The sequence below is a fragment of the Lampetra fluviatilis genome, chromosome 37 (assembly GCF_964198595.1).
Source record: "Lampetra fluviatilis chromosome 37, kcLamFluv1.1, whole genome shotgun sequence".
Taxonomy (NCBI): domain Eukaryota; kingdom Metazoa; phylum Chordata; class Hyperoartia; order Petromyzontiformes; family Petromyzontidae; genus Lampetra; species Lampetra fluviatilis.
The window spans coordinates 1,100,905-1,128,897 of NC_136311.1; the positions used below are offsets into that span (position 1 = coordinate 1,100,905).

General features: G+C 46.2%; 2 protein-coding genes across 3 annotated transcripts; one reads left to right on the top strand and one right to left on the bottom strand.

Annotated features, from left to right (window-relative positions):
- Nucleotides 1–52: 52 nt before the first annotated feature.
- Nucleotides 53–8,038, bottom strand: SUPT4H1 (SPT4 homolog, DSIF elongation factor subunit). The gene is made up of 5 exons (XM_078873508.1): nt 7,842–8,038; nt 3,951–4,057; nt 2,951–3,006; nt 1,667–1,720; nt 53–514 (listed from the first exon to the last, which is right to left on the bottom strand). Exons 1-5 carry the CDS (start codon nt 7,908–7,910, stop codon nt 447–449), a joined length of 354 nt encoding a protein of 117 aa, XP_078729634.1. The 5' UTR covers nt 7,911–8,038; the 3' UTR covers nt 53–446.
- A 386-nt stretch (nt 8,039–8,424) lies between these two features.
- On the top strand, nt 8,425–26,036 carry LOC144945192 (membrane-associated tyrosine- and threonine-specific cdc2-inhibitory kinase-like). 2 transcript variants are annotated; one of them, XM_078873484.1, is made up of 10 exons: nt 8,425–8,465; nt 14,238–14,562; nt 15,382–15,606; nt 15,944–16,177; nt 16,414–16,505; nt 17,058–17,164; nt 17,526–17,698; nt 18,962–19,257; nt 22,257–22,382; nt 22,987–26,036. In XM_078873484.1, the coding sequence occupies exons 2-10, from the start codon at nt 14,242–14,244 to the stop codon at nt 23,354–23,356; spliced, it is 1,944 nt and encodes a 647-aa protein (XP_078729610.1). In that variant the 5' UTR covers nt 8,425–8,465; nt 14,238–14,241; the 3' UTR covers nt 23,357–26,036. The 2 variants fall into 2 exon arrangements, with proteins under 2 accessions (XP_078729610.1, XP_078729611.1); XM_078873485.1 differs by having other exon boundaries at nt 22,290–22,382.
- Nucleotides 26,037–27,993: the final 1,957 nt, after the last annotated feature.

Genomic DNA, 27,993 nt, shown 5'->3' on the forward strand with positions numbered 1-27,993 from the left:
ACTTTTAAAAGCAGAATTTTGACATTTAAAATTTTAAGTGACAGCCATGTAATGGTTTTGAAAAGATGCTTTTATTAACGCGGGTTACACAAACTGATGAATACACAAGAAAAATCTCACAAATAAAAGAACGATGCCGTTAACCGGCAAAAAAAACTGCGTTGTCTTGCGTACAATTTCTGCCTCAAGCTTGTCATCGCTACTCCGAGTCGCGTAGAATATACACACGATGGTTGGGCCATGACACCAAGCTCGTTAACCACACACATATTTGATGAGTGTACAAAACCAATGCACGCGTGGGCTGCATCACAACGAGTCGCTTAAAAGACGCGGGTGTCGTTCAACAGCGCGATCCGCATGTTATTGGTGAGGGAGGTAAAGACCGAAGATAATGGGGTCTTGCTGCGACTTGGCTGTGGCATTGTCGGCCATCGGCACGGCACTCAAGCCTTGGTGGAGGTGTCGCGGGACCTGTACACGATGCCTCGGCTCTTCAGCTCCCGCACAATTGCTGTCGGTCGGAAAAGATGAAATGAGAATGTGACATGTTAGCCGACGTGTATATTTACTTTCTGTGGGGAAACAGAGCAACTGCCTTTGGTTATTTTGCTTGTAAACCGCTGCCAATGGAGTGCCTTAGGCTCCAAATAATTTACAGCCATTTGTCAATCCAATGCCAGATGGCAGGCCATACTTCACCACATTGATAAATATGGATTGCTGATGGGGAGGGACCCAGAACTGGTTCAGATGTATGTTGAACTTTGATATTTGGCATTGTTAAAAAGTACAACACCTCCGATTAGCACAGTTGGCAACGTACGGTGCAGAAGAAGTTCTACATAGGTACAGCTTCTTTCACACAGTAGTGCTAATCGGAGGTGCAGGATGTCACTTGCATCTGATGTTAGCCATAACTCGGAATTGTACTCGGGTTGCCAGGTTCATAGTGAGGTGCGCTGACCACTGAACCTCTGCTCCAGCCCCTTAGGCTCCACTTGACCCTGTGTGTCCGTCAATCAGCTGTGTTTACACACGTACTTAATCGGTGCGATGTGCCTGTATAGCCAGGATAAACATCGTTCATCCACATGTGAACAAATTAAATTCTACAAATGCCAGCAGAGTAAAATGGAAAGTATAATGCATGCACTAAAACGATATCATGATCAGTTTAAATATATATTACATGCAGATACCGATTGACCTCTTGTAATTTGTGGGATTGAAATGCTTACCCTCGACATGCCAGGAAGACATCATGGCATTATTATTATTATGCTCTAGGCTCTTTTAAAGGGAGGTCTGTCATAGGCATCTGGTTAAGTGCGATTACGTCACCACAACCGTCGCAAGGCGGTTATCTCGCAGTGCTATGTGGTGGACAGCAGAGGGCAATATCGCTAAATGTGTAGCAAAATGTACTTCTATGCTCCCATGCATGTGCCCCCCACCTTGATCGACTAGCACTAACCAACGTGCTAAAGTATGGTAAAATATCCACCACGTGCCTGTACGACATGGGGAGGCCCTCATCCAGCAGTGGATTTAGCTGTACACGACTTGAGTGCGTATAATGAACCCAAAGGATATTTCAAAGAAATACAATAGCCCGTCTATAAACTTCAAAAGCGGCACAAATATGAATGCATGAGAGGCTTACAGAGAGGGAGGCGCCCCGTCACGGAAATGGCGTAAACGCCCGGCTTGAAGTTATCTGTGGGTAGTAACACAATACAGTTGGACTCTCCGGGCGGTATTTCTGTTGCTCCACGTGCTGGGAGGTTGTTCAACATTTAGTTCCTGAAGCAGTTGCCAACTCGTGGAGCGAAATGTCAGACATCGTGCCGAACAGCACGTGGCGCAAGCACAAAACGGAGAGCTGCGCAGCAGCACGACCACAAAAAACGACGCGGTGGTGGAGTTTAGATTCAGAGCGTTGAATTGCAACTGTATCTCATGATGCTATACAAGAGGGACACAGTTGTGAGGGGTGGAGGGAGTGTAGTGGGACATAGTTTTATGCAGTCAATTTACACAAAGGACGGACGAGGGTTAAACTACCAACAATGTACGCTCAGACGTTACAAGGCTTCCGTGACCAATATCATTCATGACGACGTTTTTTCGGTTGGAGCACATCAATGTTTCGTACACCCACCTCCACCCAACACGGCCAGTTAGCAAGGATTGTCACGAGAACAGAACCTGCCAATTCGTTACCACTTGAGCATGCCGGTGTGTTAAGAGAGCAAAACCACAACATTTCCAATTGTAGTGCAGTGGGTAATGTTGTGAGTTGCTATCTAACACACCGGTGTGCTCAGGTAGTGACAAACCTGACTGATTGGCTGTGTGGGGTGGAGGTGGATGTACGACACATTTACTTTTACGCGATCTGACTCCAAACACTTTTATCACGAGCATTATTTCTGTTTGAAACAGTCACACTTGGGGTGGCGGGGTGCCTTTAGGCGTCAGAGTAATGAGCGGGGCACTGCCGAGATCCTGGGTTTGAATCCAGGCAGCCACCCAGGATTAATACGGTTCTTAAGTGCCGGAATCTGATTCATCTTAGCCCAGTCACAAATGACTGCATAAAAAGATATTGGTTTAACCGTCACTTGACAAACAGGAATCTCATAGCAACTGCATCTCATGTGGCTAAGTCCACTGCCTGTTGTTTAAAGATAAAACGGCAACTTGAGGGGGGGGGGGGGTTTGACGTCATGTCAAAATATTTTGTGCAGCCATTCTTGGACACAAGGATCATACCACTTTGTCTCAAGATAATACAAAAACTCCATGACAAATGTAAAACATCGTTCGGCCATTGTTGACCAAAGTTTCCAGTGAGGTGAATATCCTGGGTGAACATTTCCACGCTGTACTTTCTAAGACCGAGGTGAGGCTCAAGCTGAATGAAGAAATTAATGGAAGCACTCACCAACCCTCTGCCACTTGGCCACCCAGCTGTCTTTAGGGCTCATCATGCAAATGACTCTGTAAAGACAAACACTTTTTTTAATGAGAACATCAGCACATGTTTTGCATCTGTGGGTTGAGGCACGCGAGTGCTACATACAAAGAGCAGGGTGTGTAATGCAGCTAATGCACGAGTCCAAGTGGGGAGTGTGAGTGAGACATCAGTCACAGGCTGTTAGCCCACAACGCCTGAGTCTATCCTGTGACCTGCCAGACCTATTTCATAGTATTGTGCGTAGAGGCAGGGTTTACGCACTGAAAAATTACGCGCTGCACTACAATCTCTGTGACCAGGGTTTGATTCCTCGCCACACACAACTCTCGACAACATTCAAACCTCGGCATAACTTCCTCTATGTTAACCCAATTTCAAATGATAATTGAAAATGTCGTACACTTGGTATTCACGCCATTATTATAGCACAAGGCTACCATCACAAAGGCACAGTTGTATTTCACAGACGATCTGCAGTAGTTTCATTGCAAGGTGGCCATGCTGCTATATGTAATCCCAATTGAGTGATTTGCGGTATAACTTTTCCAATTTGGACCATGATGTAGGCACACCATCCTTAACATCCGTTGCGGAGCAGATGGCGTAATATTTTGTAGATGCTTTCAGCATGATTTTACGCTTTTTGCGCCCATCTGGAACGCTCTTCCTTTCAATATTAGGAAGCTACTGGAGCTATACACTTTAAAATCTAGATTGACAAACGAATTTCCTTAGAACTGCTTTGTGTGTTTAGTTTGTTGTCGTTCCCCCGCACCTCCGATTAGCACGGTTGGCTACGAACGGTGCGAAATAATTTCAACATACATACTAGACGTGTGGATTCGATTTAATTGTGGACCGTTGTTTTTGAGGCAAGAGATTAAATCCCAGAGGTTCCACCAGTGAGATCGGCGATCGGGTGCTGGACTCTGGATGTTGTTGAAAAAGCCCAGAAGGAGTCCCTCACCCGTCAAACGACGAACTCGTGCAGTCGTAGACGGCCTCGCGGTTCCCCTTCAGCTGCAGGTACGTGTCACAGTTGTCGCAACCGTCGTACTCGAACTTGTCAATGGTCTACGTGGACACGACAATACAACATCACACGACCGCATACCTTGAGGTTACAAATCAGCAATGGTGAGCCAATTGTTACACCGATTATTTGGAGATGCTGCTGCGTTGGCTCAACAAAGAAACTCAACACACATTTGTCAGTGTTACGGTATTTCTCTTTTCCGCTTGACACACTGCCAGCGAGCGCGTCCAGTCTGGCACAATCAGTGATTGCCACGTAAATGTCGATGCTTTTAGCTTGATTTTGCGTTTCTTTTAATGGCTATATTACCTTAAACGGTTAATACATTTCGATTTAAAGCTTTCGTGACTGCAGGGATTCATCTTCTTGGTTCTTTCGGTAAAGTCACGTAGAAGGGAAATGATAAAATAATAAAAATAAAACATAATCAAATAATTCTCACGACGTTTCGGCCACAACGCAAGCAGCCGTCCTCAGGGGAGACAGCGTCTGAATGAAAGATTCGCTGTCTCCCCGACAGACCTGGTCTTCACCTGAGGACGGCTGCTTGTGTTGTGGCCGAAACGTCGTGAGAATTATTTAATGTTTTATTTTTATTATTTTATTATTTCCCTTCTACGTGACTTTACCGAAAGAACCAAGAAGACGGTTAATACATCTTCAGTAATAACCAGGACGGTCTGCTGGGTTTGAACCGTGAACCTCTGGCGAATTGCAACTGTTGTACTCAAGAGGAAAGGGTATCGACTGTCATGCAATCAAAAGTGTAAACACTGAAAACCTCATCATGGGACCTCCTTTGCCAGTACCTAAATATGAGAATAGGTTTTCCCCTTTTTTCTGGCAACAAAACATGTGTTAAGTTGTTAAAACACCAAACTGAAACCTTTTACGAGGAATCATGTCTGCATTAACCACAATACTTGTGGTCAGAATGCAAACAAAAAACATACTCTGATAATATATGCATTGTCTTTGAAACTGATTGGTCCACACCAGAGACAGCTTTCTTTTGAGCCTCGTCTCAAACGGCCTTTTGGCGTCCTCTGGTCTAGCAGAGGACGCCAAAGACAATGCATATATTATCAAAGTATGTTTTTTTGTTTGCATTCTGACCATAAGTATTGCGTATACACACACAACACAGCGTATACACACACACAACACAGCGTATACACACACACACAACAGCGTATACACACACACACAACACAGCGTATACACACAACACAGCGTATACACACACACAACACAACGTATACACACACACAACACAGCGAATACACACACACAACACAGCGAATACACACACACAACACAGCGAATACACACACACAACACAGCGTATACACACACAGCGTATACACACACACAACAGCGTATACACACACACACACAACAGCGTATACACACACACACAACACAGCGTATACACACAACACAGCGTATACACACAACACAGCGTATACACACACACACAGCGTAAACACACACACAGCGTATACACACACACACAGCGTAAACACACACACAGCGTATACACACACACACACAGCATAAACACACACACAGCGTATACACACACACACAGCACAGCGTATACACACACAGCGTATACACACACACAGCGTATACACACACACAGCGTATACACACACACAACACAGCGTATACACACACACACAGCGTATACACACACAGCGTATACACACACACAACACAGCACATACACACACACAACACAGCGCATACACACACACAACACAGCGCATACACACACACAGCGTATACACACACACAGCGTATATACACACACAGCGTATACACACACACAGCGTATACACACACACAGCGTATACACACACAGCGTATACACACACACACACAGCGTATACACACAACACAGCGTATACACACACACAACACAGCGTATACACACACACAACACAGCGTATACACACACAGCGTATACACACACAGCGTATACACACACACAACACAGCGTATACACACACACAACACAGCGTATACACACACACAACACAGCGTATACACACACACAACACCGCGTATACACACACACACAGCGTATACACACAACACAGCGTATACACACACACACACAACACAGCGTATACACACACAGCGTATACACACACAACACAGCGTATACACACACACAACACAGCGTATACACACAGCGTATACACACAGCGTATACACACAGCGTATACACACACACAACACAGCGTATACACACACAACACAGCGTATACACACACACAACACAGCGTATACACACACAACACAGCGTATACACACACAGCGTATACACACACAGCGTATACACACACAGCGTATACACACACAACACAGCGTATACACACACACAACACAGCGTATACACACACAACACAGCGTATACACACACAACACAGCGTATACACACACACACAGCGTATACACACAACACAGCGTATACACACACACACACACAACACAGCGTATACACACACAGCGTATACACACACAACACAGCGTATACACACACACAACACAGCGTATACACACAGCGTATACACACACACAACACAGCGTATACACACAACACAGCGTATACACACACAACACAGCGTATACACACACAGCGTATACACACACAACACAGCGTATACACACACACAACACAGCGTATACACACACACAACACAGCGTATACACACACACAACACAGCGTATACACACACACAACACAGCGTATACACACACACAACACAGCGTATACACACACAACACAGCGTATACACACACAGCGTATACACACACAGCGTATACACACACACAACACAGCGTATACACACACACAACACAGCGTATACACACACACAACACAGCGTATACACACAGCGTATACACACAACACAGCGTATACACACAGCGTATACACACACACAACACAGCGTATACACACACACAACACAGCGTATACACACACAACACAGCGTATACACACACAGCGTATACAAACACAGCGTATACACACACAGCGTATACACACACAGCGTATACACACACAGCGTATACACACACACAACACAGCGTATACACACACACAACACAGCGTATACACACAGCGTATACACACAACACAGCGTATACACACAACACAGCGTATACACACAGCGTATACACACACACAACACAGCGTATACACACACACAACACAGCGTATACACACACAACACAGCGTATACACACACAGCGTATACAAACACAGCGTATACACACACAGCGTATACACACACAGCGTATACACACACAGCGTATACACACACACAACACAGCGTATACACACAGCGTATACACACACACAACACAGCGTATACACACAGCGTATACACACAACACAGCGTATACACACAACACAGCGTATACACACAGCGTATACACACACACAACACAGCGTATACACACAACACAGCGTATACACACACAACACAGCGTATACACACACACAACACAGCGTATACACACACACAACACAGCGTATACACACAGCGTATACACACACACAACACAGCGTATACACACAGCGTATACACACACACAACACAGCGTATACACACAACACAGCGTATACACACACACAACACAGCGTATACACACAACACAGCGTATACACACACAACACAGCGTATACACACAACACAGCGTATACACACAACACAGCGTATACACACAACACAGCGTATACACACAACACAGCGTATACACACAACACAGCGTATACACACACACAACACAGCGCGCATACTTCATTACCTTCACCAGCGAGCACAACAGGCACGCCCGCAGCTGCCTAAGATCCTTGGGTACGGTCTCTAGCGACATGTTTAGAATATAATTTAATTCAAATTTGTTTAATTTAAAAATAAATCTGCGACGCTCCGAAGGGAAGAGAAGAGCCAGGCGAGAACGGGCGCGGGCCTTGCGAGTGACGTCACTTCCCGTTACGGGGGGGGGCTCGCAGCAATGAGGGTGCAGGCGGAAGAGGCGGGGCTCGCGAGATCGGGGGCGTGACGTCACGGCGCCAGAAAGGGCGGGGCTCGCGAGATCGATGGCGTGACGTCACGGCGCCGGAAGGGGCGGGGCTCGCGAGATCGATGGCGTGACGTCACGGCGCCGGAAGGGGCGGGGCTCGCGAGATCGATGGCGTGACGTCACGGCGCCGGAAGGGGCGGGGCTCGCGAGATCGGGGGCGTGACGTCACGGCGCCAGAAAGGGCGGGGCTCGCGAGATCGATGGCGTGACGTCACGGCGCCGGAAGGGGCGGGGCTCGCGAGATCGATGGCGTGACGTCACGGCGCCGGAAGGGGCGGGGCTCGCGGAGCGCGGGAACTGAAGATTCACCTCAGCGACGGTCGGGTACTTTCAGCGTTACACGCAGTGAGTGAATACTGCACACACAGTGAATAATATTACACACAAAGTCAATACTATTACTACTACACACACAGTCAATACTACACAGTGAATACCACTACACACACAGTGAATACTACTACTACACAGTCAATACTACTATACAGTGAATACTATTACTACACAGTGAATGCTACCACTACACACACACAGTGAGTGAATACCACTACACACAGTAAATACTACTACACACACAGTGAATACTACTACTACACACAGCTTCATTATTACACACAGCTTCATCACTACTACACAGTGACTACTACTACTGTCACTACACACAGTTACACGATTACACACACAGAGTGACTAACTACTCAGTGGCGTCACTAGGGTTGGTCTCACCCCTCATGGACCTCCTCCCCTACCAGGCCATACAGAATCCTTAGGCATGTGTTTTGTACTAATATTACTCGTAAATCGTAATACCCGTATATCACAGAATGTAATGGCAATAGTAGTGACGTAAACAACTAGCAAGCTTAAAATTACACCTTTAAATTATAATATACGCACAGCCTAAATGTATTTACATAGTTTAATGTTGTTAAAGTGAGAATTCGGTTATAAAACAATAGAATTCGAAGTACAAACGTTTAAGAACTACATTAAAATTATGTTCATTTTAACATTAAACTTTACCGTTACATGATATACATTAATGGATTAGGTTTGCATAATGAATAACGGCCAAAATAATGTATAAGTTGTAGACAAATGCATATGGAAATATACTCATTAATGAAATAAAATTAACAGGAACAAATACACGATAATTTCAGCACTTAGTGAACATCTCGACTAAATCAGAACTTTCCTTTCCTGACCTTCAAAGCTGCGAACTTGTGAATCACTTCATCGAAATCAATGCCTTTCGCCAACTGACTTTCAATTGATAATATCGCAAGATCGGAAAGCCTTGACTCTCCCATGGTAGATTGCAAATATTTATTTATAAGTTTTAGCTTTGAAAAGCTCCTCTCACATGAATCCACAGAAAAAAATGTATGCTTCGTGAAAGGGTTGGGAGAGATTCTATGAAGTCCCATTCAGCTATGAATGTCAAAACGTCTAATTTTTCCCAATCTTTGGCTTCTTCCAGATCAATCTCTGCTGCTTTCAGGTGCCTTCTCAGCCTTGGTATTTCTATTAAAAGCTCACTCTCAGATACCTCATCATAGAAAGTGGTCAATTTTGGAATGGACACCTTTAACTCTTCTTCAGTGGCAGATATGAGACTCTTCGCTTGAACAGCCTCAAACATGACTGCTACTTCCTTGATTGCTCTTGATCTGATCTGGAGTTCAGAATGAAAGCGATCAATGCACTCAAGCATTGCCCTCTTATTTTCTCCTTGCGGAGTGAGTCCAGCATCGCTTGCCTGCTCCCCTGCCATCCTCTTCTTGAACCTGACTCTTTTCTATGCTGCAAATCAATATTCGTCTGATTTTAAAAGCGCATGTTCAATTGCATGCTCCACTAGGTCACTGCGCTGCTCGTGCAGAAAAAGTCTTAGCGCCTCTAGCTTTGTCACCGCCTTGTCGAGAGTTAAGCCCTTTGTCTGCATGTACTGCTGTGTAAGATTAACTTCCTGAAGTACATCACACAAGAAGTACAGGTAGCACAGAAAAGTGAATCACAGAGAGCAAGCAAAAGACCTTGTGCTGCTCCTCTTGTGTCCACATATTCATGTGGATCACAAAGAGCTTCAATCGCTGCCACAAACTTATCGAACTTTTCTTTAACTTGCTTAACTGCAGCATGATGAGCACTCCAGCGTGTTGTTGATAGCCTTTTCACTGACACTCCAGTATGGTCAATTAACACATCCCATCAATGGGTGGAAGCAGCAAAGAAAGAAACATTGTCTCGAGAATTCCAAAAAATGTCACACGATGCATTTTCAACAAAAGAGTGCTGACCGCACAAGTTAAGCGAATGGTCCACACATCCATTAAAAAAGCTTTCTTGTTCTTTCCCCTAAGAATGGCTTGTACATTTCCATGGATTCCAGCCTTAGTGGCAGCATTATCGTAACCTTGAGCGCGGCACATCATGATGTCCAGTCCATCACTTTCCAGTTTTTTAAGAATGTCAGAACTGAGGTCAGCAGCTTTTTCCCCTTTAAAGGGAAAAATCCTAGCAATCCTTTCACTTCAACTTTCCTATTGTTGATGTTTACATATCTATCACTTCGGACATCTGGTCAGTATGTGATATGTCAGGTGTGCTGTCGAACATGATCCCAAAGTACTTTTCAGACTTTTTGTCTATGACAAGCCTCTCCTTCACATGATTTGCCAGTGCACTTATAAAATCATTCTAAGTTTTTGGTGCAAGATAAGAGACTGATACTTTAAGTTTACATGTGCTCCGCTTTAATCTCATTCGGTGCTCTTTAGGACTGGATCATATTTTTTAAGCATCTCAATCATCTCTAGAAGGTTCCCTTTATTCAATGAAGATTCATCTTCCTTGTGGCCACGGAATGCCAGATTCTGCTTGGCAAGAAACAATGTGATATCAAGCAATCTGTGCAAGATTTCCCTCCACTTTTTCTTCTCCATTTCCATTAAAGCAGTAGTTTCGGCGTCAATGGTTTTGTGCATCTTCAGTCCTGCTGCCAATATTTTCCACTTTTCAAGGCAACGCAGGTGCTCTTCGGATGTCTCATGGTTATAAACTTTCGGGCTCAGTTTCCACCACTTTTGAAACTCAGTCACAAATTTGGATGTATCTGTAGCACTAACGGCAAATAGTCGGCAGCAAAACAGTATAAATTCTCGCTGACGAGTGAGTAAATCATCCATGACCGCAGCATTTTCTCGCCATTTGGCATAACCTTGTAAAACCACTCTTTTAAAAGCTGGTGCACATCTCCCTTTGCTTTTGCATCTTGCCTTGCCTTCTGGAAAGAAACACTTCCCCTTTTGATGATTTCAACCAGAAAATGATCTGGAACTGGTATCTCCCAGAAAGAAACATCACAAACATTTGCAAATCTTTCTCCTTAACTTTACTCATCTCATGAGAATACGTTTTCCTCTTTTTTCTGGCAACAGAACAGGTGTTAAGATGTTAAAACACCAAATTGAAACCTTTTACAAGGAATCATGTCTGCATTAACCACAATACTTGTCAGAATGCAAACAAAAAACATACCCCTGATAATATATCCATTGTCTTTGAAACTGATTGGTCCACACCAGAGATAGCTTTCTTTGGAGTCTAGTTTCAAATGGTGTGAGACCATTTCATAATATATGTATTGTCTTTGAAACTGATTGGTCCACACCAGAGACAGCTTTCTTTGGAGCCTAGTCTCAAATGGTGTTAGACCATTTAAGACTAGGCTCTGGTGTGGACCAATCAGTTTCAAAGACAATGCCTATATTATCAGAGTAAGGGGAAAACCTATTATATTTTAGTACTGGCAAAGGAGGTCCCATGATGTTACTCATCTCATTTACAGTATCATGGCTAGAATCACTTTCAGCACTCTCTTCTGCTTCAAATTCTTCCATTTCCACTCCTTGCTCTTCTACTTCAAATTATTCCATTTCCACTTCTTGCTCTTCTGCAGAATGCATGCTAGCATTAGAAGAATCAGCTTTGTCAATTGGAGACTGACGAGCAGTGTCTTTTGATGAACCCTGCCCATCATCCGGTCTTTTGACATATTGAAGCATGCATGGATCTAGCAAGTGTTTTGAGTGATCTCATTATTGCCTCTTTTGCTATCCTTTGCTGGCATCCACTTGGCCTCTGATTTATGCACTCCATGTGGCATGATAGAATATCCCTGCACAATAAATAAACTCCTTAAAAAAAGTTTGTTTTATTAACAACTTTGTTTATCTCACGGTCGAGAAGTACGTCACTGATGCGGCGCGTACTCCCAAATCAACGCTGACTTGAATTAATTCATAACTTCCATAACTCGTTCACACGGAGCAGGCGATTCGAGAGTTTAGGGACCGCGGCGTTTTTTACCTACACAAATATCTATATAAATAATAAGGCGTCTATACAAAATGTAAATTGCTTTAAAGTAGCAAATTAATTGATGAATTGATTTTACAGGCATGCATTGTCACTGGATCTGAGTACGTGTGCACAATTTGGAATTGATTGGACAACAGGAAGTAGACTAAATTTTGATTACCAAATTTGATCACGACACAGGAATCAAGTTAAGTAAACCCGTTGAAAAAGACAAATTAGCAATATTTGAAAAAAAACTATAAGAAAATGTAAAATGCAAATCATATATATATTTGCAAGACAGTAATGATTTTAAAGAAGAAAAAAAAACTTAAATTAAGATTTCAGTTATATTTCTAAACATGTAGAAATATGCCTGTGTTGTGGCCTTAAATAGAGAGAGAGGGGGGGCATTGGGTCTCTGTGTGTTTGTGTTGTGTCTCTCTCTGTTGTGTCTCTTTGTCGTCTCTCTCTGCTTGTGTGTCTGTCTGTGTGACTCCGTGTCTGTGTTTTGTCTCTCTCTCAAATTTAGTTCTACCTGATGACGATTGCTTGTGTTGCAATTGAAACGTCGTATTCTATTATTGAATTTATTTTCTTTCTACGTGACTTTACCGAAAGAACCAAAGAGTATCTTCTTGGTTCTTTCGGTAATGTCACGTAGAAGGGAAGTAATAAAATAATAAACATAAAACATAATAATATAATATTATTATAATATAATAATATTATATTATTATTTTATTATATTATTTTATATTATTATATTATTTTATTATATTATTTTATTATGTTTTATTTTTATTATTTTATTACTTCCCTTCTACGTGACTTTACCGAAAGAACCAAGAAGATGAATCCCTGCAGTCACGAAAGCTTTAAATCGAAATTTAACCAAAGAGTAATACAGATATTTTTCAATAACGGTTACTGACTGTACCGACCACTTTGGGTGGGGGGGGGAAGTCAACCGTGGTTGTCTAATGAACGGACTCATCCCCGCCATCGGAATGTGTAAATTCCACCACTGACTCAGGAGTGTAAACAGATGAGCACCACTGCATCAGTGCTCAGTTTGAGCCGGGAATTTGACTTGTAGTTCAGTCTTCTCGATTTTCCCAGGAGTGGTCCGGGCTGGCAGGTGACGACGGCCAGTATACTAAGTTCAATCACCTTCGTCTCTCGCGTGGCATGTTACAGAGAGGCCTGGCAACAGGCAAGTTGAATGCAGCGCACAGAATGGTTGTACAGCGGTGACTAGAGAAGTGTTGTGGGATGTGTCAATGATTGCAGTACAGGGTGACCTAAACTCCAGAAGGTGAAAGTGACGAGTAGACTAATAAGTTACATATCATTTTAGTAAACTAAGTTTTGGACCATCCGTTACTGTAAAGGGTGGGGTAATAAAATATAAATGGATTAAAATGAAACAATGCACTTTAAAGGAATTGTATTATATACCGTAATGCCTTCATGAATTGTACACCGTATGGGTTTGGCCGTGCATTGTTAACAATGTGCTCTCGTGAAATCTTGAACTTATTTTGCAGACCCACCAATTGGAGCATTTATCAGAGATGAATGATTTGTACACCAACTAATCGTCCTCATTGCTGCATTCGTCATTGTAAGTCTCCATCCACTGCTGGAGGAGGGCCTCTCCATCGGCGCCCAGGTTGTCGCCGCCGCCGCACCATCGCGACCGCACCACCCACTCTCGCTTCTGCGTTTGTTCGCCGCTTTGACATCCAGCACCATGGGGGACTCGGGGAAGAAAACTCCGCTGCCCGTGCCGACATTCTTCGCAGAAGCAGAGTGTCAAATGTTCCTGGAGAAACGTCTTGGGCGCACGCCCGTGGCGCCTCCGCGGCCGCCCATGAAGAGCTCGTCTACGCTGCGGCGCTGCCTGAACCCGACGAGGGACTCCGAGGACGGCGGGGCCACGACGGCGCCGCGCCACTGGAGCTCGCAGCGGCCGCACTCCGTGTCGTTCCGCAGCTTAGAGAACTCGCTGCTGCGAAGCCGCATCTACGACAAGAGCCGCAGCGAGGTCACCTACTTTGCGCAGTGCTTCGAGGTGCGTTGTCAATCGCCGATACTGCTGTTGTACTGTCGTCATCATCATCATTGGTGTTGTTTGCTTTGCAAAGGCACGTAGGTTGGAGAACATCACAGTGCACTGCACTCCCAATTGTAAAGCCAAATGAGATTTTTTTAAATGTGAATAGTCATTACATTAACCAAAACCTACTTTCCATATTACAAGATGCTCTGGAAAGTGTGAGTAAAGTTATTCCAATCTGCTCAAAGACACGCTATCAGAAAATAGGAGACACCTCCTAAGTTGGCTTAAAAATACAGGTGGAAAAAGTATACTTTATAACCCAGAGAAGATAGTAACAACAAAACTATATATATATATTTTGACTTTATAACCAGGTTAGTAATTGATGCATTTGACCAGGCACCCTAGTATGTTGACAGTTTGGGTGATTTTCCAAAAGCCAATTAAGAAGCAAACCATACTATGCTGTCCTCACACGACATCTGAATCTTGCTTGAGGCCAAGGAGGGCCAGTGGCAGGGCTAATTATGTATTCATGCATGCGATGTCAGTAAGTACACAGTGAGGACACACCATCACCGCGTCATTTACACATGTCTCGACTCGTTCATTGCATATACTGTACCTTGTGGCACGGCTCGGCTCGGCTTCTGCAGTGGAAAACCAACCTGGTGCTTCCTGAGCCATGCCCCGGGCTGGCTCGGCACGACCCCGTGGTGGAAACGAGGCGGCTATTTGTGGCTGCCGCTGTTATTTCGCGTGTGGTTGAGCATGGCGGATAGCCATGGGGGTCTCTCCGGCCCCCCCACCCACCCACTCTGTTCCTGCCAGGTGCTGGAACGGATCGGCCTGGGCTCGTTCGGGGAAGTGTTCAAGGTGCGCAGCTGGGAGGATGGCAGCTTATACGCGGTGAAACGGTGTCGCGAGCCGTTCCGTGGCGAGCGTGACCGCGAGCGCAAGCTGGAGGAGGTGGCCAAGCACGAGCGCCTGGAGCCGCACCCCAACTGCGTGCGCTTTCTGCGCGCCTGGGAGGAAAAGCAGCACCTCTACATCCAGGTGCTGCCCCTGGGCGATAATCTGACCCGCGTGGAATTCTGAACGCGGGGTTAGAATGCTTTTCTGTATTTTAACCCACCTCGCCGTGGTAGTCTGGTAGTCTTATCCCACCAGCATATTGGGGCATTTCATCTTTTCTCATAATGGTGCTGGGAGTTATTGTCTATTAGTTTATATTCCTTATCATCGACTAAAGTCAACAATTAGCCGATTGTAAAAGCAGGTCCACGCCCGACCGATCTGTTGCGTGCAAACGAGTTTCCTCGTCACTGAGGTGTCGACTCGGCTTGAGACACATCCGAAGCCGCATCACGTTTTATTTACTGCCCCTCCGCAGACGGAGCTGTGCGCGATGAACCTGCAGCAGTACTGCGAGGAGGAGTGCGGCGGGAGGTTGAGCGAATGCGAAGTGTGGGCCGTGGCCGTGGACCTCCTGCTGGGTTTGCAGCATCTCCACCGGCGCGGCCTCGTGCACCTTGACGTGAAGCCGGCCAACGTGTTCCTGAGCACGACGCCACCGCCGCGCCGCTACAAGCTCGGCGACTTCGGCCTCGTCGTCGACCTGCAGCGGGTGAGGGGGAGGCGACATCGTTTAGTGGCTGTGCAGGCAGCGCAACTGCACCGAGGGGAGCTGACGGGGATGGGGCGGGGGGGGCGGCGGGCGGGGGGTGCGGCAGGCCCACAGGTCAGAGGGTCTGGAAGTAGGTTTGACAAAAGGTTCGTAACATTACATTCTAACATTTTGTTTATTCAGCCTGGTGCGGGTAAAGCGGTGATGTTGTACGGTACGGCACCGTGCGTTGCCAGGGTGACCACGCCGACGCGCAGGAGGGAGACCCCCGGTACCTGGCACCAGAGCTCCTGCAGGGACATTTCAGCAAGGTGGCCGACATCTTCAGGTATCCGACACGCACCTGAGCGAACGGTGCGGGGGGGCCATGGGTGCGAAGGGAGATGTATCACATGTGTGGTGTGTCACGTCATTTCATTGCTAATGCTGTTCGAATGCATAGTCCGGGGTGACGACGCAGTTGGTTTATTTACCGAGTTAAAGTGTAACTTGTAATTTCCCTGTTTTGACAATCAGCCCCTGCCTCCGCCGTACCGAGCTGGCCCGGCGCAGCTCAGGAGGCACCAGGTTGTTTTTCCACTGCAGAAGCCGAGCCGCGCCGCTGACTTTGCACGCAATGAACGAGTCGATGCACATGTAGATGAAGCGGTAACGCTGCGCCCTCACGGTCTGCTGAATGATTGCACACACCCATTGAACAGGTCGTTAGCCCTGTCCCTGCTTGGCACTGGTGAGGCCAGAGTTTCACAGTTTAGTTCTGGCTTGTTTTGGCAAATAGCGAGTGTAAATCTACCCGTAGCGTGAGGGTGTCATGCTGGCTCGGCTCAGACGTGCCAGTGAAAATGAGTCTTTGCCCCTGGTGGCGGTGTTGTGTGCGCAGTGCAGGTATGACCCTGTTGGAGGTGGCCTGTAACCTGCAGCTACCCACCCGTGGCGAGGGCTGGCAGCACCTGCGGCAAGGCTTCCTGCCCGATGACTTCATCGCAGGTACAGCACAAGGATGTGTGGGTGGCGCTGCCACTCTGCAGATGAGTGAGGTGGAGACGATTGCAAGCGGTGCCTGATGTGTTTTCGAGCTGTCCCGTCTGTTGTTCTGCATGATGTCCGACGTTTCGCTCTCAGCCGGGAGATAAACAGCACACTTACGATGACCTATGCAGTAGAATCTCAAAGGTGTTTGTGTTTGTGGCGTGTTGAGCATTTTTTTTTCACTCAACCTGTTGCCACGCAACTCGTGAAGATGCCCACGACCGTGAGAGAACACGTGACCGAAACTGGAAGACCACACTCAGAAGCAGAACGTTTTCTAATTTTCTGAGGGACTCGCTATGCCCTTGGGCCTGACTAGGCCTGTCGGAGGATCTGGTCAGCAGCATACGGGCAATGTTGGAGCCGGATCCGAGCCGCCGAGCCTCCGTGGATGAGCTGTTGGCGCGACCAGAGATGCGCCGGGCCGCCCGCCTGCGTCGCCTCCACTTGGCCTCCCAAGCCACCTGGTGTCATCTCCTCACCGCCGTGCAGGTTTCACCCCGACCCACCCCATGACACACAACGTCGACGAATCTTACCTCCCGCCACCAACTAACGTCACCGGTGTATTTGTAAAAGTCTCACTATGTCTGAATGCCACAGTGAGACTACCTCACTATCTACCTCACTTGGTATACTGGAGGTCGTCGGTTTGATCCCGACCCCTGATGCCTGCTGTATATTTGGAGTTTGCATGTCTCTCCCCATGGTCGTGAGGATTTTTATCGGGTCCTCTGGTTTTTTTCCCTCCACATTTAGAATCAACATCACACTTTTAGAGTATTTGGCTGCTGTAAATTTCCACGTGATCAGCCACTTCGTTGAGCTATTATTTGTGGCCAGGTCGCTTCTGAAAAAGACCTACATAGCTTAGTGGGCCTTACCTGGTAAAATAAAAAATAGTTTATAGTTTTAATAGTTTTACTGAGACCGCCCTCCAGCAAGAACCTCCTCCTTTTTTCTTTCCACAGTTTCCACACCAGCCTGGTTCTTCATGACTGCACTGTTGCCTTTGACACCATTGACCGCTGCATAATAGTTAAGAACAGCTTCGGACTATGTTGGTGTGTCCAGCTTTCTCTCACACTTCTGCTCACACACGTGGTACTTCCTCCTTTGTGTCTCAGTAGCCTCATCTTCTCTTGTTCGTTAGCTCTACTTGTGCACCTTCACTTTTAATTATCTTCAACTTGTAGTGGTTTTAAATTCTTATTGTGAGTTGGGGAGCTCTATCCGAAGTAACCTTGAGTCCAAAAACACGATGCTTAATAATCAGAGACTAAGAATCCCATTCCTCTATGACTCTCAACCCTGCCGCGACAAGAGAAATCGTTTCCACTACATACAAGCATTGCACTTTCACGACGTGAAATACATAACATGACCATATAAAGTTTCAAAGCACATATGATCATTTATCACACAGTACTTTTTAAACCATGCATTGTATCACAAGACCACAGAAAACCCTGATTTCTTATGCAGACATGTCCAGGTAAAAGGAGGGCAACTCTAAAATTCCCAAGTGCAGAAGGATCCCGACACAGCATGGGTAACTCAACCATCTTTGCAGGCCCCCGAGTGTTAGCCGAGTGTGCGTGGGTCTTCCGCAGATACCCTGGTTTCCTCCCACATGCAATACGCTCCTTCAACTGGAATAGGCTAAATGTGGCAATGTAGGACCCTCCTGAAAAAAAAACTATTGAAAACTGAAACTGCCTTCATTGTGTGCTTGACTCTCGTGTCTCCGTGCAGGCAGTCTGGTCCGTGCTGGCAGGCGTGTGCCACAAGACTATGGCGCGTCTCGGCCACTTGGCTGCCTTTGCCATGTTCTGGCCCCTGAGCTCCTCCTCCCCCGTCACGCCCCCCATGTCTTCGTCGTCGCGAGTGTCTGTTTCTGCGAGCGACGGAGATGGTGACGGCGACAGCGCCAGTGGCAGCAGACGAGATTCAAGCCCCGACTGGGATCGCAGCCTCAGCCTGAGCGACGACGCGTTCATGCCCTTAACAACCGGTGACCCCATGCCCTCTGCCTCGAAGTCAATGTACAGGTATTTGTGCCACGAAAAATATTGTTTCTATACTCTTTGGTTCTTTCAGTAAAGTCACGTAGATAGAAAATTATTAATGATCTATTAATAATTTTCTATCTACGTGACTTTACCGAAAGAACCATAGAGTATGGATTCCTGCAGTCACGAAAGCTTCAAATCAAGATTGAATATTGTTTCTGTTATTTTTATGCTTGTTTACCCAGGAAAGCCTCATGAGTCTCAGTACTTTTTTCAAAGGCTCTTGCCAAGTTTAAGCAATGTGGGGAGGGGGGCACGATGTTGCTGTGTGTAACTCCAATTGAGTAATTTGCAGGGAATTTTCTGACATTGGGATATTTGGCCAATACCAGTTACATTGTATGTTTCTTTTATCTATGCAGAACATGGGGAGAACATACAAACCATCTTTGCTGTAAAGCACAAGTGTTACCACTGCACAAACCATGTCACCCAAAAGTTTTTCACGAATAAATGTCCAAACTTCTTCACTGGGGCACGGCCTTAATGTGGCGGCGCAGCCTGCGAGCCATGTAAACCCTGAGCAGATCTCCTGCATCGGCACCCGTACCAGGCGGGTTACTCTGCGTGGGGCGGCAACACAGCCTAGCCACTTGTTGCAGTGGTCATTCGCCGATTGTTGCAGAGTTTCGCATAGGTTTGCAATTTGAATCTGGTCGGCCACCCTGGTTATTTACTGTGGGTGCATTAACCGTAAAATATTACGCGCAGTCTGCTTCACAGTGGATGGTAAAGGTCCCCTGACGTCATTCGGAACAAGTTTGCCATTGTGTGCCGGCGTCATGGTCCAAATTTGCCCGTTTCGAAACATTGATCACAGCTACTCGGGAGGGATTATACATAGCAACTGTGAAGCCACTGCAGACTGTAAAACAGCAGATTATGATTGATGGAACAATTAACCCATTAAATATATATTTTTATAAAGTAATAAGTAAAACAAATATTTTCAATAATTGATTCTATATAAATAAATTATATTTTTACATTTTCTATTAATCTCCAGCAAGACGCTGAAAACTAGCCCGGTGCGATGCGGGAAAGGCAGTGATGATGACGTCATCCACCCCCAGCCATCTGCCTTGCACCTGGAACCATTTATTATGCTAATGATATGCAGATCGTGTGCTTAATAACACTGGTCTACAGTCAAAATGCTTCCAAAATAAATGTAGTCCAACTTTACTAATTCTGGGTCACTGAGAATGAAAATGATGCTTAAAATTGTTGATTGGCTATAGTTTTCAAGCTATGCTACTTGTTCAGTATACACGACCTTTGACTTGGGAATGGCAGAGGATAAGTGAGTTATAAAGGGAAGGGATCTCAATTTAAACCAGAAATGACTAAAATACATGTTTGACTGGATCTACAGTGAGGGAAAAAAGTATTTGATCCCCTGCTGATTTTGTACGTTTGCCCACTGACGAAGAAATGATCAGTCTATAATTTTAATGGTAGGTTTATTTGAACAGTGAGAGACAGAATAACAACAACAAAATCCATAAAAATGCATGTCAAAAATGTTATAAATTGATTTGCATTTTAATGAGGGAAATAAGTATTTGACCCCCTCTCAATCAGAAAGATTTCTGGCTCCCAGGTGTCTTTTATACAGGTAACGAGCTGAGATTAGGAGCACACTCTTAAAGGGAGTTCTAATCTCAGCTTGTCACCTGTATAAAAGACACCTGTTCACAGAAGAAATCAATCAATCAGATTCCAAACTCTCCACCATGGCCAAGACCAAAGAGCTCTCCAAGGATGTCAGGGACAAGATTGAAGACCTACAAAAGGCTGGAATGGGCTACAAGACCATCGCCAAGCAGCTTGGTGAGAAGATGACAACAGTTGGTGCGATTATTCGCAAATGGAAGAAACACAAAAGAACTGTCAATCTCCTTCGGCCTGGGGCTCCATGCAAGATCTCACCTCGTGGAGTTGCAATGATCATGAGAACGGTGAGAAATCAGCCCAGAACTACACGGGAGGATCTTGTCAATGATCTCAAGGCAGCTGGGACCATAGTCACAAAGAAAATAGTTGGTAACACACTACGCCGTGAAGGACTGAAATCCTGCAGCGCCGCAAGGTCCCCCTGCTCAAGAAAGCACATATACATGCCCGTCTGAAGTTTGCCAATGAACATCTGAATGATTCAGAGGACAACTGGGTGAAAGTGTTGTGGTCAGATGAGACCAAAATGGAGCTCTTTGGCATCAACTCAACTCGCCGTGTTTGGAGGAGGAGGAATGCTGCCTATGACCCCAAGAACACCATCCCCACCGTCAAACATGGAGGTGGAAACATTATGCTTTGGGGGTGTTTTTCTGCTAAGGGGACAGGACAACTTCACCGCATCAAAGGGATGATGGACGGGGCCATGTACAGTTAAATCTTGGGTGAGAACCTCCTTCCCTCAACCAGGGCATTGAAAATGGGTCGTGGATGGGTATTCCAGCATGACAATGACCCAAAACACACGGCCAAGGCAACAAAGGAGTGGCTCAAGAAGAAGCACATTAAGGTCCTGGAGTGGCCTAGCCAGTCTCCAGACCTTAATCCCATAGAAAATCTGTGGAGGGAGCTGAAGGTTCGAGTTGCCAAACGTCAGCCTCGAAACCTTAGACTTGGAGAAGATCTGCAAAGAGGAGTGGGATAAAATCCCTCCTGAGGTGTGTGCAAACCTGGTGGCCAACTACAAGAAACGTCTGACCTATGTGATTGCCAACAAGGGTTTTGCCACCAAGTACTAAGTCATGTTTTGCAGAGGGGTCAAACACTTATTTCCCTAATTAAAATGCAAATCAATTTATAACATTTTTGACATGCGTTTTTCTGGATTTTGTTGTTGTAATTCTCCTACTGTTCAAATAAACCTACCATTAAAATTATAGACTGATCATTTGTTTGTCAGTGGGCAAACGTACAAAATCAGCAGGGGATCAAATACTTTTTTCCCTCACTGTATGTGGCAGCCCTGGTTCCCTTGAGCGATGCGATTTTCCCAGCGCGTCGCCCGTGACGAGACCTCGGGCTCAGGTGGCCACCACATCCACCCCGCGCAACCGCTCGCCCGAGCCGCCCAACCGCAGCGCCCACAAGTAAGGCACCACTCCGCTCAGCGTGGCTCCCGCGTATTGAAGTTTTATTCACCGTCAGCAACAAACACCTACATATCGAAACAGACCAGCGCAGTCGCCAATAACAACACCGTGTGTGTGGCCTTAAAAATAAAAAGCATATTATAGGTGACGTTCTGGGCAATGGTCCTTCTTCATAGCGCACATAGAGAATCCAAATAGTTAAGAGTGAGACGGACTAATATAATCAGTATGTAATATATAATGATGTATATTTATGAATATAAATTAGGTCAGCGATTGACGGTTGATTTTAAAGAGCACACATTGTAATTAGGAGGGAAGATATGCTGTGGGTAATGAATGAATGAGTCTCGTAGTTAGGGGAGTGATTGCCTCTTAATCTTGAACAACTGGACTGCAATAAAATAATATTGACAGTGACATCAGTACTCACAGCATCATTGATCTTCAGTTAAACCTTGAAACTTGAGCAAGTATTTATCTTATTTAACTTGGCAGGTTATGGAAGCGACCCGTTAAGACAGACGCGTAAACACGTTGTTGCTCGTAAGTCCAGATGGAGCATGGCCACGAACCTCCGCTGTCTCTTGCCTGTCCCCAGCCTCTGTGTGGCTGAAGCAACGGTGGCCGCACAGGCCAGCCCCAACATCAGCCTCATCCTGCAGCCGGCGTGTGCCAACGAGGAGGAGGAGGATAAAGGGGGGAGGAGGAGGAGCAAGGGGCGCAGCCCGGGTGGCTCGGTGCTGCGCAGGGTTCTCCACTTCGGATCGGGCCTCTCCAGCGCCTCGGCGCGTGCCTCCCGCGAGCGCGACTGGCTTGACAGCAGCGGCGACGATGCCGTGAGCAACGCCCACGACGGGAATGGGGCCCACACGGACGACAACGACGAGGAGGAGATGATGCTGAGGTCCTTCAAACCTTGCAGCCTCATCGATGCGCTGAATGAAGAGGACACCGCAAACGCAGACTGAGACCCGCTCGGATTCGTGCCTTGAGCCGCACTGTCCGGCCGTCGGCTGTCGGTGTTCGGGAGACGATTCACCGCCACCGTTCCTGCGATTCACTTTGGAGCATTCAGGGTGGATTGGTCATTGCCTACGTGCCTTCTTGCATATATCAAAAAGGAACTACGGGAAGGGATATTCTGCTTTTTGCCATCATTTCACTCCATCCAAGACCCCAGAGTGTTTATTCTTTTTTATTTTGTGGGGTTTTTTGTTGGATGGATGAGCCACTGATCGGCAGTTATTTGTAAATGTAATCATCCCCCAGGTGTCCTTGACCGTTTTGTCAGCTATTTTTTGATAGGAGTTGTTACCGTGATATCTCCTGCTCATTTATATGTCGCCATTTCCTTGGCAATGTGAGAAATGGCACACAGATTAGCACTTCTCTTCTATTTCACTCTCACTGAATGGTCGGTCTGCGAGACTTAGTCATTTGCTGAACGCTGGTTAGGTTATCCGCTCGTTATTTATAGCGGCTGTGAAAACAACAGTGGCCAAGATGACCGCACAGTGTCGCAGCTGCTAATGACAAAGCGCTACAAGACGGCAATGTGGATCGTTCATCGATGCCTGTGGTAAAGAAGAAGTTCTAATGATAATTATATTCCCACGTCTGTTATTGAGAGGAATCCACCTCTCAGAAGTCGAGCACTCAGTCCCTGAGTTCTAATCCAGGCAGTTTCCTCTGCTTAAACTGGCTTCTCAAGAGTCACAAATGTATTGGTCTCAGTCCGGTCACCAATTACTTCACACACCGAAAACATGACATTAAATATGGTTCTGCACTTCATTTGGCTGAATGCAAGCTCTGAGACCTAATTTTATTATTAGTTTGACCATCATGGCGTGCTTCTACTGTGAGGCAAAGTACTGGTACTGTGAGACCAGAGGTTACTTGATGGGAGCTCGGAGGTAGCTCTGTGATATCCGCTTCTGTGGGCCTTTCTCGAATACGAACGGTTGCACTCTGTGGGAAATGCGAATGACGTCCTTGGTTCGTGAGAATGTGACGCCAGTGCCGCAATCGGAGAGAATTGGCGAAATATTTTTTTTGGGATGAGAATTTGCTCCACCTCCTGAACCCAGACTGCCACGTGCTTAGTTTTGGCTGATCCTATCAGAATTTAACTAAACTCCTTCGCTTGGGCAGCATGTGGTTTTTGTACAAGTGACGTCTCCGTGATGTCTGCCATCTGCAATGACTTGCGTCGCAAACGTTTCAGGGCTGTATAGGGATTTTAGGTTTAACGTACTTAGTCCTCTGGATTAAGTCCTTCCATCGAGGTGGTTTAATTCTGCGAAGTTTGACGGAATAACCTGGTGCAATAGTTTCGGTGTGCGGTGGTTTATTTTTAGTGCAATTTTCTGACCGATTGCTGCTTTAATGTCGCTTTTCCCAAAAAATGTCTGCAGAAGCGATGCCCTCCCCCCCGATGCAAGTCACCTTTCACGTTTGATAAACAGCCATTCCCTGACACTACACGAGGGGGCTTTGCCAAAGAAAATCTGTGCCACAGTTGGTGGTGTCATCGATGCGCAATACCTTTTTAATTTGCATTTTCACGTAGGTATTCTTGCGTAACGTTTCTCCAGTTTGTGTTATTATATCCAAGTACGTGTCGCACATTTCGCACGTTATTTAAAAAGCGGTGAAATTATCGGAAATTCTCACCGTTTTTGTGTTTACGTTTAATCCTTGAGGGCGGTGTATTTATTGTTATTATGAATGTTGTTTTCGTCTTATTCAGGTGCTCTGCGTATACAGAGGGATGGGGGGTCAATACGCATCTCTCGGTCCTGATGAACATTCGCTTGCATGGGCTTCTCGCCAGGGTGTCATCAAGTGAAAGCTGGGACTGTAAACACTGCTCTGATAATGCAGCCTGGCAGGGGACTCGGCCAATGTAACCTGCACGCATGTCCCTGTACCAGTACAGTGCCGGTCACGTAGTGGCGAGAGCGTTTTTGGTCTGCGACGTTTTTATTTCCATTACCCTTGCCGCAAAAAATATACTATTCTAAAATCTCACTGCCGCAATTCATCCAAATATGCAATATAATATCCAGTCAATACAAATATCCATAAGCTGGTTATCAGAGCTACCGTTTACTCATGATTCCTAACCAGGGTTAAATACGGTACACCTTCACCTTGATTCCAAAAAGAACCTTGCAATTGCAAAGGCTTCTGGGAGCCGCTCTTGGCAAGGTTGTCCGCCGTACTTATTCCTACGGACAGAGAGGGGTGATCAGCAACGTGTCAATATTCATCTCACGGTATTGCCCCTACAAAGGTGTTCATCATATTCACAAACTGACACACTTGTTAAAGTACATCTTCGGAGTATTATAAATTGAAGGAAGTGGACACAGCAAACCCAGACTGTATTATACATCTATAATGGCAGCAATGAAACATTTTCACCGTCTGAGCAAGAATTTGGCAGGATGCCCTTTTGAACTGTATGATACCGGTGTTTTTGGACTTTTTATATTAGTGTCCGGTGGAAAACTCAGAAATAGTTCCCGCTAACACCAACCTTTATTCAACATCTTGAGACTGACCTCCACACTGTTTTCATGATCTCTGCAAAGCAGTTCTGATTCTCTGATCACTCCAAGGGTCAGGGCCAAAGGGCTGGCCTTCACGGGGCGGGGGGAGGGATTCATTTCGTGAGGGATTTGCAGAGACGTCGTCCCATGCGGTGAATTTAACAATTGTGCAATGCTTGCGCGTGAATTAGACTGCATGTGCGTCCAGACAAAGTTGGAGTGGGATGGGGGGGGGGATTTACCTTTGTTGATTGTAACGTACGAATGTATGCTATGCGAATAAACAAGCAAACTGCCGATGCATTCACTTCATCTCCACCATTACATTAATGTTGGACCATTCTTAATTATCTATGAAGCACCATGACGGGACGCGTGCAAGGCTTGTTTCTGGCAGGAGAAGATCACGTGATTGACCCAGGTATTATGAGTTGACTAGCGTGCCAGGCGAGGTGCAGGAGGTCACGGGACTGACCCAGGTGTTAAAGGGATGACTGAGATAACTGGCAGATGCACCACCCGTGCTGCCCACCGTGCCACCTAAAACACAACGCGAACATGAACACAATCGTAGTTTGTGTAGCAGTCATTCTTTATTCAGTTTCAACCTGATTGCAGTTAAAACATGTTTTTACATATATTTAAATAAGTACGAACTCAACTCTGGTTGCTGACCTTTCTAAATGTTCACAACACGTTTTCGTGATGTTGAAAATTGGTGCTGACAACGCACGCGCAAAATTAACATTTTCAAACTTGGCAATTTAGAGTAATGTTTAGTACTTGGGAGTTTGTTGTCATTAAAACACTTGAGCTACGCATTGAATTTAAGATTCACATGGGCCACTACTTTCTCTTTCAGGAACGCGAGATTTACCACGGACCATTAGCTGTGGGGGCAGAGCTGTTGTCCTTCCCCCGCACTTCCGATTAGCACGGTTGGCTACGTACGGTGCGAAAGAAGTTCTACATACGCTGCAACCACAGCTTCCAGTCGCCGGCTTCAGGAATAACAACAGCAGCAGCCACAGCCGCCGCTCGACAACTGTGGCTGCAGCAACATTCAAGGGGCACAGCCGTCTCTGAGTTGTGCTGATCTATCACACGGAGTGCGGACGGTAACCACCACAAAACCTGCATTTCAATCAATCATTCTCTTGACTACATTCATAAAGATCGCCGCAATGTTTGAGGTCATTTAGCCGCTCGGAGTCCAAGGCCAGCAGCAACACCGCCGCTTGAGCCAGACATGGCAGTGGTGGCACGGGCGCACATCACAGAGACTCTACATATCCGTCAATAGCTGTGTAAGGGAGGGGCTAGAAGTAAACGCACAAGAGACACCGTTTCACCTTTTCCATGCAGAAGAGCCATCGCCTCCAATGTCGCCCTCCAACGCCGTTACCCTCAGGGCCACGGTGGACTATCTGTGAAATATTGGACAGCTGTGGAAAAAGAGCTTCATAGCTCATCGGATTTCTCCAGGAATAAATAAATATCCTGATCCTGACTCGAGTTGTGGGTCGGCCACGTGGTAGGCTCGAGTATGAATGCTCTGCTGTTGCTGCTGTTGCTACTGTTGTTGCTGCTGCTGTTGCCAGCTGTGCCTCCAGCCTCTCAGGCCGACCGACACGTGCCCCACCGTGCTCCCACGCCACAGTCGGTCGCCAATCGTTCCCATAATCCCCGCGTCCCCGTCGCCTCCAACGACTCAACCAACTCCGTCACGAGTCAGAGTTTGCGATTTTCATTCGAGAGCCAACGAGGTGCGTTGTTTTGTGTTGGTTGTAACGGCGGTCAACGTTACGGCGGCCTCCGGTGTCTGCAAGGGTCACGTGAACCCCTTGCCGTAGAACACCTTCGACGCACGTTGCAAATCCGACACAATCCGTCGATTGGAATCATCGCTCGACCCCGAGCTGGGCACAGCTGCTCGCTCTTTAAACTTCCTGAGAGAGCCCAGGCCACTCACAAATACCAGGCGACAACGCGATCAACATGGACATACGTTGCACTGTTGTAAAGTGAACGGAGGTTTTACACTTTGA

Bases quoted from the DNA above. Each gene is read 5' to 3' on its own strand.
- LOC144945192 (XM_078873484.1), top strand. From the start codon at position 14,242: ATGGGGGACTCGGGGAAGAAAACTCCGCTGCCCGTGCCGACATTCTTC. The intron at 14,563-15,381 runs GTGCGTTGTCAA...TGTTCCTGCCAG, and splicing joins ACTTTGCGCAGTGCTTCGAG to GTGCTGGAACGGATCGGCCT. The intron at 19,258-22,256 runs GTATTTGTGCCA...TGTATGTGGCAG, and splicing joins GCCTCGAAGTCAATGTACAG to CCCTGGTTCCCTTGAGCGAT.
- SUPT4H1 (XM_078873508.1), bottom strand. From the start codon at position 7,910: ATGTCGCTAGAGACCGTACCCAAGGATCTTAGGCAGCTGCGGGCGTGC. The intron at 4,058-7,841 runs GTAATGAAGTAT...GTGTCCACGTAG, and splicing joins TGTTGTGCTCGCTGGTGAAG to ACCATTGACAAGTTCGAGTA. The intron at 1,721-2,950 runs GTGAGTGCTTCC...TACTACCCACAG, and splicing joins GGCCAAGTGGCAGAGGGTTG to ATAACTTCAAGCCGGGCGTT.